The sequence below is a fragment of the Petaurus breviceps genome, unplaced genomic scaffold (genome assembly GCF_028583685.1).
Source record: "Petaurus breviceps papuanus isolate PSGF00001 unplaced genomic scaffold, PetGlider_PUasm1.0 91133, whole genome shotgun sequence".
In the NCBI taxonomy this organism is placed as follows: Eukaryota; Metazoa; Chordata; class Mammalia; order Diprotodontia; family Petauridae; genus Petaurus; species Petaurus breviceps.
Window position 1 is genome coordinate 65,964,437 of NW_027187419.1, and position 14,526 is coordinate 65,978,962.

Here is a 14,526-nt window from a genome sequence, read left to right on the forward strand (position 1 = left end):
CCGGAACCCTGGAAGGTAGGTGCTATCTGTATAATGGGGATGATCTTATCATCCTTATTTTACAGATGAGGAAACTGAGGCAGACAAGAAGTTAAGTGATTTTTCCACAGTTAGTGTCTGAGGATGGATTTGAACTCAGGTCTTCCTGACTCCAGATCCAGTGATAGTGTAGAAATTGTGATGTAGCAACAGAAAGGGACTCATGTAGAATTGCCCAGACCAGGGATGAGGAACCTGCGGCCTCGAGGTCACATGTGACCCTCTAGGTCCTCAAGTGCAGCTCTTTGACTGAATTCAAACTTTACAGAACAAATTCCTTTAATAAAAGGATTTATTCTATAAAACTTGGATTCAGTCAAAAGGCCACACACCTAGAGGGTCACATGTGACTTCTAGGTCGCAGGGTTCCCCACCCCTGGCCCAGACATTCTTAGAAGACTACTCCTAACCCAAAGGGTATGCCATAGTTACTAAATCCTTCATAGGATTTAGAAATATATACACCCTTGCAGACCATCTCTTCCAAAACTCTAATGAATTTAGTGATTCATAAAGGGAGAATGAGGGTGTGGTAATCATGCCCATCTTGTGGAGCCCAGACTTGCCTTCCCATCATGGCCCTGCAGACTTTAAAAGAGTAATGTAATGGAAATCTAGATTTATTGTACCCTGACTGAACAAATATATCTCTGGCTAGCAATGAAGAATGGACTCGACACAAATACATATCTCGAGGAAATTTCTCTTCCTGGACACATGTCCTAGTATGTTTTAGGAGACAGTGTGGTATGGTGAGTACAACACTGGACTTGGAGTTAGGAAGACCAAGATTTGAATCTCACCTCAGACACTAGGTATGTGACCAGAGCAAGTAACTTAAATTCTCTTGGCCTCACTTTCCCCACCTGCAAAATGAGGAGGTTGGAGTCAATGACCTCTCAGTCAATGACCTTTTAGCTCTAAATCTACTATCATATGATCTTATGATGTGCTTTCCATTCTCTTCTCTTCTGATGATGTTCTCAGGTCACTCCTCCCTCACCCCTGGCTGAATTCCACTTAAACAGCTGAGGCAGCTAGGTAGGAGAGGAGACAGTCCTGGGCCTGGAGTTAGGAAGATCTGAGTTCAAATTTGACTTCAGACACTTACTAGTTGTATTAACCCTGGACAAGTCACTTAACCCCTGCCTGCCTCAGTTTCCTCAGCTGGAAAATAAGGATATAATAGCTCTTACCTCCAAGGGTTGTTCTGAAGATCAAGTTTGATAATATTTGTAAAGCACTTAACATAGGGCCTGGTACACAGTAGGCACTTTATAAATGCTTGTTTCCTTTCTTCCTTCCTGACCATCAGTTGCAGATGTCTTATCTCTGTTTCTATTTGCTACAATAGCTTTGCACATGCCCTGTTTTAGCCCCACTCTATTGTCTTGGTAACTTGCCAAGTCTGGAAGATCATTGCCTCTGTTCGTTCCTAGTTCTGAGTTTATTTTTCTGACCATCATTCCTTCCTTGGGTTCCACTGATGATACATTCTTATCATGGTTCTTCTTGTGGGTATCTCTCTATTAATGTCCTCCTTATAGATATCAGTGTAATTCATAGTTTCTCATATAAAGGTCGTTATTTCTCTTCCTGTCAGATTTTCACTCTCTACCTAGCTAAGTGGAACAGTGGAGTCAAAAAGGTCTAAGTTCACATTCAGCTTCAGACACTGATTGCATCTGTGTGACCCTGGGCAAGTCACTTACCCCTTCCCAGACTCAGTTTACTCATCTGTAAAACTGTATTACCTCACAAGGTTGTTGTGAGGATCAAGGAAGACAGCATATTAAAGTGTTTTGCAAAGTTTAAAGGACTATATATATACAAGTTATTATTAATGATTAAGAAGACGTGTTTAAAATCATACCTTCTTGACATAAAACTTGCTTAGTTAACATACTTTTCTGGACTGGCATTTCTTGCCTCAGCCTTTGACTAGTTTTTTCTTAGCCAGTATAACACTCTCAGCTTGGATTTCTGTGGAAATCACTTTTTGTGTCTGCTTAAAGCACCAAATGTCACCTTGTATCCCTAGTAAGAGATTGTTATTCTGTGGGCATGTTTTTTATGGAGTCAGGAAGAAATTTCAGAGCTGATACATGGTTGTTAGGAATTGAGAGACTACTCTGGGTGGGGGTTCTTCAAGAAGGAACAATGAGGCATAGCTGTTGATGATCACAGTACCTTTGTCAGGACACAGTGACATGGAACATTAGTGGGAATAAGAGTTAGTTGAGGGATATAAAAGGGACTCAATTTATACACAGAACACGGTGATAGAGCAGTGATGGAAGGATTGTGTAGAGGGTTGAGGAGTGGAAAAAAATAAGTGAATCTTGGGTGAAGTTGAATTCAGGGAGCCTATATGCAAAAATGGAGAGAGCCGGTCAATGTGTATACCAGGACCAATGAGAAGGAAAGTTATTCCTGGCTGTGCCTTGAATCTTGATCTGAAAGAGAATGGATACAATGGAAATGTGGTGATCCCTCAACTCCATCATCACACACAGACACATATGAACATACATAAAAATACACTCTCTCTCTGTCTATCTGTCTGTCTGTCTTTCTGAGACAGAGAGAGAGAGAGAGAGAGAGAGAGAGAAGGAGACAGAGAGAGAGACAGAGATACAGAGACAGAGAGAGAGAGAGACAGAGAGAGAGAGAGAGAAAGAGAGAGAGAGAGAGACAGAGAGAGAGACAGAGAGAGACAGAGAGAGAGACAGAGAGAGAGACAGAGACAGAGAGAGAGAGAGAGAGGGAGAGAGTCAGAGAGAGAGATTGGGAGGAAAGATTATAACAAAGATTTTTGTACCAGACGGTTTACCAAGTACGATGTATCTAAAGCCTGCATTTTCTCAGTTCGCAGTTCTTCCTAGTTCATTTTGGAGGTGGGTGGAAGGGTGACCCAAGTCACAGGATAAATATGATGGTGAGAGAAAGTCCCCAAAGTGATTCTGATTTTCATGACCTAATTTTGTTTTCCATGAACTAGAGCTCGCTCTGATACTCACCTGGTGGTTTCTCACAAGGAGCCCGTAGTGTGCTGCAGATACAACAAGACATTTGGACATGTGGTTAGCTGTTCGGAAGGGTCTGTAAGTATCAGGTCATTCCAAAAATGGTAATGATATCTCTGAGTGGGGGACACTTAGAGTAAGAGATGCAGGTAGCCAGCATAGACTCTCACAGCCAAGCCTCCCCTTTGAAACCTAAGCATGAAGACCTAGTGACGAAAGCAAGGGAGACTAAGAAATTATCTCTCAAGCAATTGCTATGAGTTCACCCTTTATCTTCCTGTGAAGTATAAAAAAGAAATAGAAGGTACAGTCTTCAAAGGTCTTAGTATCCTATCTATGGCCACCATGTCAATGACCACCAGAGGCAGTAAGTAATTTGGGACAATTTCCATTTTCACAGACCTTATTTAGTTAAGAACAGATGCATTAGAGAAACAATATGGTGTAGCACAAAGGTTCTCAAACTTTTTGGTGTCAGGACACCTTTATACTTCTAAGGAAGTCCAGAGGGTTCCTTCATACTCTTAAAAAGAGCTTTTGTTGGGGCGGGCAGGTAGCACAGCAAGTAAGAGCACCAGCTCCAGCGTTGGGATGACCTGGGGATCAAATCCGGGCTCAGATACTTAGCACCACACCCAGAAATAACTGGTCATGTAACCTTGAGCAAGTTACTTAACTGATTGCTTTAAAAAAAAAAGAGCTTTTGTTTATTTGGGTTATAGCTATCAATATTTACCATATTATAAATAAAACTGACAAAAATTTAAAATAGGTTTTATTTATAAAATAATAATTTAATAAAATAATAATAAGCATGTTAACATAAATAACTCTTTTATTAAAAATAATTACATTTTCCAAAACCAAAAATATTAAAATAAAAACACTTTCACAGATAACTGTAATACAAGTAAGAATATAAGTGAATAGGAAAGATTCAAACAGGGTAATATGGAGAAATTGAAAGATGAAAACCAAAAACAATGCAAGCTTTTATTAAGTGCTTCCAGGTACTAAGTAGTAGGACTACAAATACAAGCTTTGCCCACAAATTACATTCTAATGGAAGATGATATGCTAAAGAAAGGTGAAAGGCAAGGGAGTTGGATAGGGAGAGGAGGGAACCGGACTAGGGGCTACAACAGAGGAAGTCTGAAGTCCAAAGTACATCCTGGAAGTGAATGAAGACATGACTGGTCTGGGAGCCTTCTTTCAATGGAGGAACCATTTACTTAGAGGGAGTGACTGTAGGGAGGTGGGTGGAAGAGTGACCCAAATCACAGGATGAATATGACGGTGAGAGAAAGACTCCAGATTGGTTCTGACTTTCATGACCTAATTTTGTTTTCCATGAATTAGAGCTTGCTCTGAGCTTCACCTTGTGGCTTTTCACAAGGAGCCCAGATATCTGTGCTGCAGATACACCTACAGTGTGTAAATTGCAGCTCTGGAATGAGTTTCCAGGATGAAGGAGTTCCTGGGGAATGTAGAGGAAGTCCAGGGTTCAGTCTAGAGAGGAATGAAGAGGGGATATCACTTCTGTCTGAGGGCACCAGAAAAGGCTTTATGGAACGGGTGCCACCTGACCTGAATCTTGAAGGAAGTGAAGGATTTCAACAGCAGGAGATGTCAGGAGGGACAAATGGAGACTTGGGGGACAGCAGTGAGCAGAAGTACTGATTAGGGTAACTTTAATTACTTAGGTTAAGTTTTAGTCACCTTTCATTGAAATTAATTATTTTGAGGTTTCTGTGGCAGGCAGCTAAAAGTCCTTGCCTTTGAATAAATGCCAGCATAGAATGAATCTTATAATGTTTTGTGTAAAGCCCCAAGTACCCTACTTTCCAAAATAATCCGCTTTGCTGAGGCCTCCTTATCTCTACATTTATTTCAGCTCCTCTTCCAAAGCCACATACGTTCATACTTTCTCTGCATATGTTCTTACCATATGTCTGCCTAGTTGAACAGTAAAGTCCATAAGCATCACATTTTTTATTAATTCTATTAATAGATTATCTGGTCTGTTGGTCAGAGTTTATTTGAGGTCATGGCTCTATCCCAAAATATCTCAGAGCACCTATTTTCCAGTACATCCTTGAGCTTGTAAACATAATGAACTATTTTTCTCCCACTATGTCTAATATGCGTCATCCATTCTAGTGAAACCAGTCTGCTCACTGTAGCCAGGTACACCATGCTTATTCCTTCCTCCATGCCTTTTCTCATGCTTCTATTCTGCATCAAAGTCCTTCATCTTTCACTTCTATCCAAATCCTGCTGAATCTTGAAGCCCAGCTGAAGTCTCATTCCCTCCATGAAACCTTCCCTTACTACCCTAGATTATCCAAGCTCTCACCATTCCTGCCTTTATGTAGTATTATACCTCATATCTGGGCATTTACAAGTGCCAAGTAGTTTCTCCATGATGCCTTTAATGCATTATTTTTTTTAATTTTCAAACATTTATTTCACAAACTTATGATAGATTCAGAGTATAAACTCCCAGTATGCCAGTTAGGAGGCTCCTTAGAGGTCATCCAATTTACTCTTCATTTTATAGATGATGAAACAGAGACCCACAGTGGGGAAGTCTCATTAACCTAGTACATTAGGGGCACACCAGGAGCTAGGACCCAGGTCTCCAGATCCTCAGACCTGTGCATTTTTCTGTGAATGGAAGCACCAATGGACAAATAGAAATGTTTTCGAATGAAAGCATTATTGTTGTTCAGTCATTTCAGTTGTGTCTGACTCTCTGTGACCCCATTTAGAGTTTTTTTTTGACAGTGGTTGCCATTTCCTTCTAAAGCTCATTTTACAGATGAGGAAACTGAGACAAACAGGGTAAAGTGACTTGCCCAGGGTCACCCAGATAGTAAGTATCTGAGGTCAGATTTGAAGTCAGGAAAATGAGTCTTCCTGACTCCAGGCCCAGCACTCTATCCACCTAGATGCCTTTAAAAAATATAGCTTAATGTATTTATTTTTAGTTTTCAACATTCACTTCCATCCTCTACCCCTTCCCCAAGATGGCATGCAATCTGACATAGGCTCTACATATACATTCCTATTAAACATATTTTCACATTAGTCATGTTGTATAGAAGAATTAGAATAAATGGGAGGAACCATGAGAAAGAAAAACAAAACAAAACAAAAAAAGAAAATAGTCTGCTTTGATCTGCATTCAGACTCTTTAGTTCTTTCTTTGGACGTGGATAGCATTTTCCATCATGAGTCTTTAGGAATTGTCTTAGATCTTTACATTGCTGAGAAAAGCCAAGTCTTTCAAAGTTGCCTTTAATGCACTATTACCAAACTTCACTGTGATGTCGTGAGACTAGTTACCCATGATGCTTATAGACTCAACACTTGGCTCATAGATTTAGAGTTGTTCAGCAAGTCCAACCTCTCCATTTTACAGATAAAAAAAACTGGTCCAGAGCCCTTGGGCAGGTCATACAGGCAGTAAGTGGCAGAACTGGAATTAGAACCCGGATCTTGTGACTTGAATTTCTATGCCCTTCTTACATGCTAACAAGACAAATTGAATCATCACATCCAAATGTTTCCTGTGTGGTTATTTCACTTAATACTCATTTTAAATACTTTTTCTGGCTAAATCAATTAATGGTGTGAGGTCGGAGGTGTGTACAATAGTATTCTGTCTTATACTGTTTTATGCCTTATGTATTATCCTTTATAGAATCAAGGTAGTCTAGTTCAGTGGTCACCAATCAAAAAGCTGAAGGCTGAAGACCTCTGGCTTCTATAGAGTTACTAGGGAGTAAGAACTTTCTATGGACTAAGAACCCCATAGAACCCAGAGGTACTTAGCCTTCAACTTTTCAGAACAAGGGGTCTGTGAATTCATATGTGCATATAAGATTTTCATTTTGATTTCCATTTAGCTCTAACAAAATATGTAGCATGACTCAATATGTATTAAAACTAAGTGAACATATCATCTGTAGACTGAATACTGTCTCCCTCATATATATATGACTATTTTCGAATGTATGTAGATATTTTGATTAATAAAATAAAAACTTAAAGATATTACTGAATCACAGTAGCTTTTTGTCATGATTGATTTTTCTCAATAATTGATATGAATAGTGCAACTAACTCTAATAATATAAAAAATCATTTAAAGATATTACTGAATCACAGTAGCTTCTTGTCATCATTGATTTTCTCAATAATTGATATTAATAGTACAACTAATTCTGTGTGGGGCTGCTCAGAATCCTTTTTCTAAATTTAAAAATGGATTCCTATATTCAAATAGGATAGGAGACTGGTATAATTGAGAAATCACTGAACTTGGAATCAGAAGATCTGGGGTTAAGTTCCAAGTATGACACTTCCTAGCTGTGTGACTTCCTAGATGACAATGGGCAAGTAACTTAACTTGTCTGTGCCAAAGTTTTCCCATTTTCATGATACTGCTCTTTCCTGCTTCTCTGCCTACCTGTCTGTTTCTTCTCAGGCCTCTTTCTTGGATCATCACCCATATCGTATGCATAACTGTGAGCATCTACCAAGGTTCTCTATCCAAGCCCCTCTTCTCTTCTACTCTATAATCCCTTAGTTGACCTCTTCCACTCCCATGGAACCAATTATAATCTTTAGGAATATGACTCCTATATTTATCTATCTATTTTTGCATATATATACACATATATGTATATGTAAATATATGCATGTGTATATACATATAGTCTTTGTCTCTCTCTTGAGGTTTAGGGCCACATGACCAACTACCATAATTGGACATTTCACACTGGATTTAAGGTATAGACACCTCAACAGATCCAAAACATAACTTATTATCCTTTTTTCCAAATCCATTCTCTTTTAATTTTCCCTTTTACTGTCTCCCAGATTTACAGCTTCAGTGTCATCCTTGGCTACTCATTCTCACTCACCCTATGTATCCAATCATTTGTCAAATCTCTTCTTTTCTCTTTCCACAATATCTCTCACATATGTGTCTTCCTTTTCACTCTCATGGCCACCACCCTAATTTAATCCCTCATCACCTCTTTTTGGGACTATTATAATAGCCTCCTAGTTGGTCTCTCTACCTCAAGTCTTCCTTAACCCAATCCATTTTCTATATGATTGTGGAAATGATTCTTCTAAAGTGGAGATTTGGCTATGTCACTCCCCCCACTCTGTACACACACACACACACACTCTCTCTCTCTGTCTCTCAATAAACCCCAGTGGCTTCTTGTCAAATATAAACTCTGTTTGGCATTTAAAACTCTTTATAAGCTTCTATTGTCAAAAGTTGCCACATTGTCAAAAAGGTGGCAGACTAGGTAGAAACAGGACTTCTGTGCAGCTCTGGCTTCTACCTCCTCCAATACATGTAAAAAATGACTCTAAACAAACTTTAGAGCTACAGAACCCACAAAGTGACAGAGAGAAACAAATCTCCCGCTGAAGGAAGCCCAGAAGGCTGTCAGGAAGGGTCCATTGCAGCTCCCAGGGAGCTGAGGGCAGTCCTGCCTGACCCATGGTTTTAGCACCAGGGTTCCCAGATGAGCAGTGGCTAGAGCAGACTTCACAAAAGTAAATCACCAGCAGCTATAGTGGTTATCAGACTTCTCAATCCATAAATGCCAAAGACAAAGTAAAACGTCAGTGTGGAACTTGGTTGGTCCAGGGGAGGATAGAAGAGTGCAGTCCAGCTGCTGCCTCCCCTCCCCCCCCAGGCAAGAAGCAGAGAAGGTGCAGTGGCTGCAGCCCCTGTTGCATGGCTGCAGCCCCTGTTGCATGGCTGCTTCCAGAGCTCCTTGCCTGCAGATTGTAGGGGGACCAGACAATCATTCAGAGGATAATAGCTCTTACTTTGACTTGCCTGGATCCGGATCACAGTCTTGGGTGGTGGTCCTGGGGTGTGTTACCAATAAGCCAGAGATGTGGGGGCTACAGAGAGGGCACCCATCTAATAGCTCTGGCAGCTGCAAAAACCCCAGTGATTTGGGACATAGCTTTCTCCATTCTGGAAGAAAAGTTCTTCTGTGGCAAAGAGCTCAAAAGTCAAATAATTGGCTGGCAAGATGAGCAAAAAAAGGAAGAACAAACAGATCATAGAATCCTTTTTTGGGGACAAAAAGGATCAAGGCATGGAGTGGGAGGAAGACATTGAAGTCAAAACCCCTGCATCAAAAGCCTCCAAGAAAAATATGAACTGGTAACAGGGTATGGAGGAGGATTTTGAAAATCAAGAGAAATGGGAAGAAAAATGAGAACGATGCAAGAAGATCATGAAAAACAAGTCAGCAGCCTGCTAAAGGAGACCCAAAAATACACTAAAGAAAATAACACCTTAAAAAATAGACTAACTCAAATGGCAAAAAAGCCCAAAAAGCCAATAAGGAGAAGGATGCTTTAAAAGCCAAATTTGCCAGATGGAAAAGGAATTTCAAAGAGTCACTGAAGAGAATAACTCCTTCAAAATTAGACTGGAGCAATTGGAAGCAAACGACTTTATGAGAAATCAAGATACTATAAAACAGATCCAAACAAATGAAAAAATAGAAGGCAATGTGAAGTATCTCGTTGCAAGAACTGCTGACCTGGGAAATAGATCCAGGGAAATTCTTCTATCTTCTTTATCTCCTACAGTAACTGGTATTGCTAAGTGAAATGTAAGAGAAAGAAAAGAGGAGGTGAGAGCTACAAAGAAATAACATGGAAATTATTTAGAATAGGGATGTCAAAATAAGTACCTTGGAAGCTTTAATTCCATGTAGAAAAATACATTCAGTTAATTTAAAAGAATTTATAAAGTGCTTACTAACAGGCAGGCATTGAGAGACTGAAGAAGGAATAAATATAAGGACTATGAATGGCATAATGAAAGTCTAAAATAGAAAGAAAGACAGAAAAATGAGAATGTGGGAAAGAAATTCTTTTTTATGAAAAGACAGAAAATTTTAAAAACTAACAAAAGGTAATTGAAAATGGGGAAAGGAGAGGGATTTTACTTTACTATTTAACTGGGAGGAAAAAAGTAGAAGAGAAGAATTAGATCACTAGGTAAAAAGGAGAAAGAAAAAAGGAATAAGTTAAGTAAAACTTCAAAACTAGGGAAAGGATAGAAACGAAGTGGTCATCTGGGGAGGGGACTGAGTGGAAGGAAGTGAGCTCATGGAAATAGGGTAGTTTTAAAGAAGATTAAGAAAAAATAACTGAAGATAAAAAGAACTGTCTTTATAGAGGAAGAGGAACACAATAAACTCTTAATTTGAAAAAAAAAACAACCAATATTAGAGACAAATAAAGGAAAATATAGACCTAACTCACATAACTTTAAATGTAAATGTTTTAAACAATTTGATAAAATTAAAGTGGCAGATTTTATAAGAACAAAATTCCACAATTTGTGGCTGACAAAAATATGCAACAAAAAGGTATACCCAGATAAAGATAAGAGACTGAAACAATATTGATATCCTTTAAATGAATCCAAAAAAGCAAGATTTGTTGTAATCACCATATCAGACAAAGCAAAAACAAAACTTCAAAACATAAAAATAGTTAAACAAGGAAACTACAATATTGCTGAAAGGAACCATAGACAACCAATCAATATCAATATTGTTTCAAATGCATCTAAATTCATAAAGAGTACATTAACTGAATTACAAGAAGACACAAACAACAATACAATAATAGCCAGAGACATTAAGGTCTCTTCTCTCAGTTTTGGACAAATTTGACAGTAAGATAAACAAAAAGGAGAATTGAACAAGTTGCTGGAGAAATTAGAGCAAAAAGACTTATAGCATCATCTAAATGGAGATGCTAAAGAATGTACATATTTCACATCAAACATGGAACTTTTGCAAAAATTGACCATATGTTAGGGCAAAGATAGTTTTCAAATAAATGTAAAAAAAAAGCAAAAATAGGAAACACATACTTTGTAGACTGTTAACAATAAAAATAGTAATCAGTTCAGGGGGCAAAACAAAAAACACATACAAATGGAGACAATAATTAAATAATGAAAAAATGGAGGTTAATGGTTAATAAAGGTTAAAGAATAAATCATAGGGAACAATGAATATTATTAAAAATGAATAATCATTTCCTACCTAACTGCACTACATTAGGGCCTCTTGGATCAGATGAGATATTTATAGTTTTAAATAAAGTACCTAGCACATAGTAAGTGCTATATAAATGTTTATTCTTTTCCTTTTTGCTTTCCCTGACTTCTCCACCATGTTCCTTAGTCAGCCTTAGTACTCCCACCTCATCACTGTCCTCTACCCCTCTGATTAAAAGGCAGAGTAATGAACTCTAAAACACCCATTTAAGAAGGAAACTCAGGACAGACGTCTCATTTTCCAGCTGACTGTACTACTTTGAGACTTCTGTGTCTTCTCTACTATGCTCTTACATGGAGTCCCTTGCCTTTCAGCTCTTGTATGTTGTCTTCCCATTAGATTGTTAAGTATTTGAGAGCAGGTACTGTCTTTCTTTTTTGTATTTGTATCCACAGTGCTTAGCACAGTCACAGAGTAGGTTGATAAGTGTTATATGTCTACTGCCTATTGACTGAAAGAAAATGGTAATGATACAATAACATATCAAATTTCTGGAATGTAGCTAAAGTAGTCCTTACAAAAGGATAAATTATATTCCTAAAAACATACATTAATGGGGACAGAGCCAAAATGGTGGAGTAGAAACAGGACAGATTCGGGAAGAGGGTAGTTAGAAGCACACACTTTTGAAAAGGGACAGGGTCAAAAGAGAAAATAGAATAAGTGGGTGGGGCAGGATAAGATGGAGGGAATTATAGTTAGTCTTTTACAATATAACTACTATGGAAATGTTTTACGTAACTACACATGTACAATCTATGTTTAATTGCTTATCTTCCCATTGGGGGTGGGTGAGGAAGGAAGAAGGGAAAAAGTCGGGAACTCATAGTTTTAAAAACAAATGTTTTTAAAAAATTGTTTTTTTTTTTTACATGAGACTGGGAAATAAGATATACAGGTATTTGGGTATAGAAATTCATCTTGTCCTACTAGAAAGTTAGGGGGGATAGGGGAGGATATAAGAGAGAAAAGGTTAGGGGAAGGGGTATTCAGTAGGCTTGGTATTTCAGGGTGGGGTAGGGGAAAAATGGGGAGAAAAATTTGCAACTCAAAATCTTGTGGAAATGAATGTTGAAAACTAAAAATAAATAAACAAATTGGAAATTTTTAAAAAAAAAACATACATTCACAAAATAGAAAAGGAGATAATTAATGAATTGAATATTCATTTCAAACATATTGAAAAGTTAACAGAAAGGAAACTCAACATAAGCACATGATGGGAAAAATAGAAGAAAAATAGATAAATTAGAAATAAAAATGATATAGAAATGATCAACCTAAAAACTTGTTCTTTGAAAAGACTAACAAAGCTGGAAGAAGAACATTACATGTGAGGAGCAGTAAGAAGTTCAATCTGTCTGGAAGGTACAGTAGTAAAGGGGAATAATGGATCCTAAGATAAATTGGGATTACTTGCATTACTGTAATGTAATGCCAAAAGAAAGGCAACTTCCCAGGTTCAAAATACCAGCATAGGTGCTCTCTATTTTATTCAGTGACCAACCAAGAACAGAGAAGATTAAAACATGACATCATTCAAAATACAGCATTTACTAAGTGTGATTAAATAATCTCCAAGGACTACCCCACCCCAGGACCTTCCAATCATTCAATCAATTACAAAGTCTCTGTTCTAAATACTTCTCCACCCCTAGGCTATACCTTAATTAAGTCCACCACAAAGCCCCTCTTCTCAAATGGAGATTAGTTTCCAAACATAAGGTCAAAAGTTCCCCACCCCTGGATCACAATTGAATCTACCCCAGAGTTACATCAAGTTTAAACACAGCACTTAATACCCAAATGGAGGTCTTTTCTTCATCTTGACACGAGGCAAGTTCTCAGCAATCTTAGTTCCTGGAGAGACAAGGCTTAGCAAGGCCATAAGATACATTGCCAGTCCCTTCATGAATTTATCCTCTGTCTGTAGAACAGCCCTAGAACCCCTGAACACATTAGCAAAGCCCTCTCCCAGGATTTCTGTAAACATACAACAAGAAAATCCTTCTTCAGGGCTTCTGAACCAACAGAAAGGCTCCCAGACCCCTGCAACAACAGTACTGTCCCTCACCAGTGGACAGTATTCATTCTGTCTGCAAGACAGTCTCCAGACCCCTGCAACAACAGTACTGTCCCTCACCAGTGGACAGTATTCACTCTCTGTCTGCAGGACAGTCTCAGGCCTTCTTAACCAAATGCCAGGTTCCAGGACTTCTTCAACAGGACAGTCTTTCACCAGTGGACAAATCTGGCAAAATAACATCAAAACAGACAGACAAAGTACCAGCAAAACAGCCATGTCTCCTCAGTCCTTGGCAGCTCAGGGGGCAGGTCTCAAAAGTCCAGGGCAATTCAAAGCGGCCACCAGCAATTCTCTTAGTCTCTCTCTCTCCACGAGGTGCAGCTACCAAAAAAGATCTTCCGCCTCTCTCTAGTCTCTCCAAATCTACGTCACCAGCTCCTCCCAATTCAGGACTTTCTTTTCACATCAACAAGCCCATCCCACAGGTGGGATTAACAAACTCTGGGTTTTAACACAATCAATTTGAAAACCAAGCCAATACAGGGGAATCTTTAATTGCCATTACTATCACAATTACCTACCTCATGGAGTTGTGAGAAAACCATTTTGTTAAATTTCAAGCACTACATAAATGTGTTATTATTAACAAGATTCTAATCTTTAAAGTACAGAGGTCATTTGTTATTTTTTTTAATATTCTCCCAACAACACTTAGTGTAGTGGTAGACACATAATAGGCACCCAATAAATATTTGTTGAATCATAATAACTCATATTTATGTTATAATGGCTTCTTCATAGAGTGTTTTAATTGCTTCACAATAAGTCCATGATGTATGTTATATATTTAGTAATGGTGTTGTCACCCCCATTTTTGTAGATAAGGAAACAGAGGCTCAGAGAATCACAATGATTTGCCCAGAATTATATAGGTAAGAAGGATCAGAAATCGATTTTAAATTCAAGTCTTCTGATTTTGAGCCCAGGGCTCTTTTCCCTAAACCACCATACTTAGGTTTTAAGAATACACCATCTTAGGGGTGGCCAGGTGGCTCAGAGAGTAAGAGCACTGGCTCCAGTGTCAGGATGACCTGGGGATCAAATCTGGGCTCGGATACTTAGCACCATACCCAGAAATAACTGGCCATGTAACCTTGAGCAAGTTACTTAACCCCGATTGCTTTAAAAAAAAAAAGAATGCACCATCTTGTTGAAATTATTTTGCTAATGGTATAATTCACAACATCTAAAGCAAGGTAAATAGAATTAGAGTAATTTATTATAGGTATAACTACTGCCAGGG

General features: G+C 38.5%; 1 protein-coding gene across 1 annotated transcript in view; it reads left to right on the forward strand.

Annotated features, from left to right (window-relative positions):
• The window catches only part of LOC138155137 (cilia- and flagella-associated protein 337-like), a 99,091-nt gene that overhangs the window by 47,872 nt on the left and 36,693 nt on the right, over window positions 1-14,526 (forward strand). Inside the window, exon 7 of the mRNA XM_069080183.1 lies at window positions 3,041-3,143. Within this exon, the coding sequence (XP_068936284.1) occupies window positions 3,041-3,143 (103 nt within the window). The remainder of the gene's footprint in view (window positions 1-3,040; window positions 3,144-14,526) is intronic.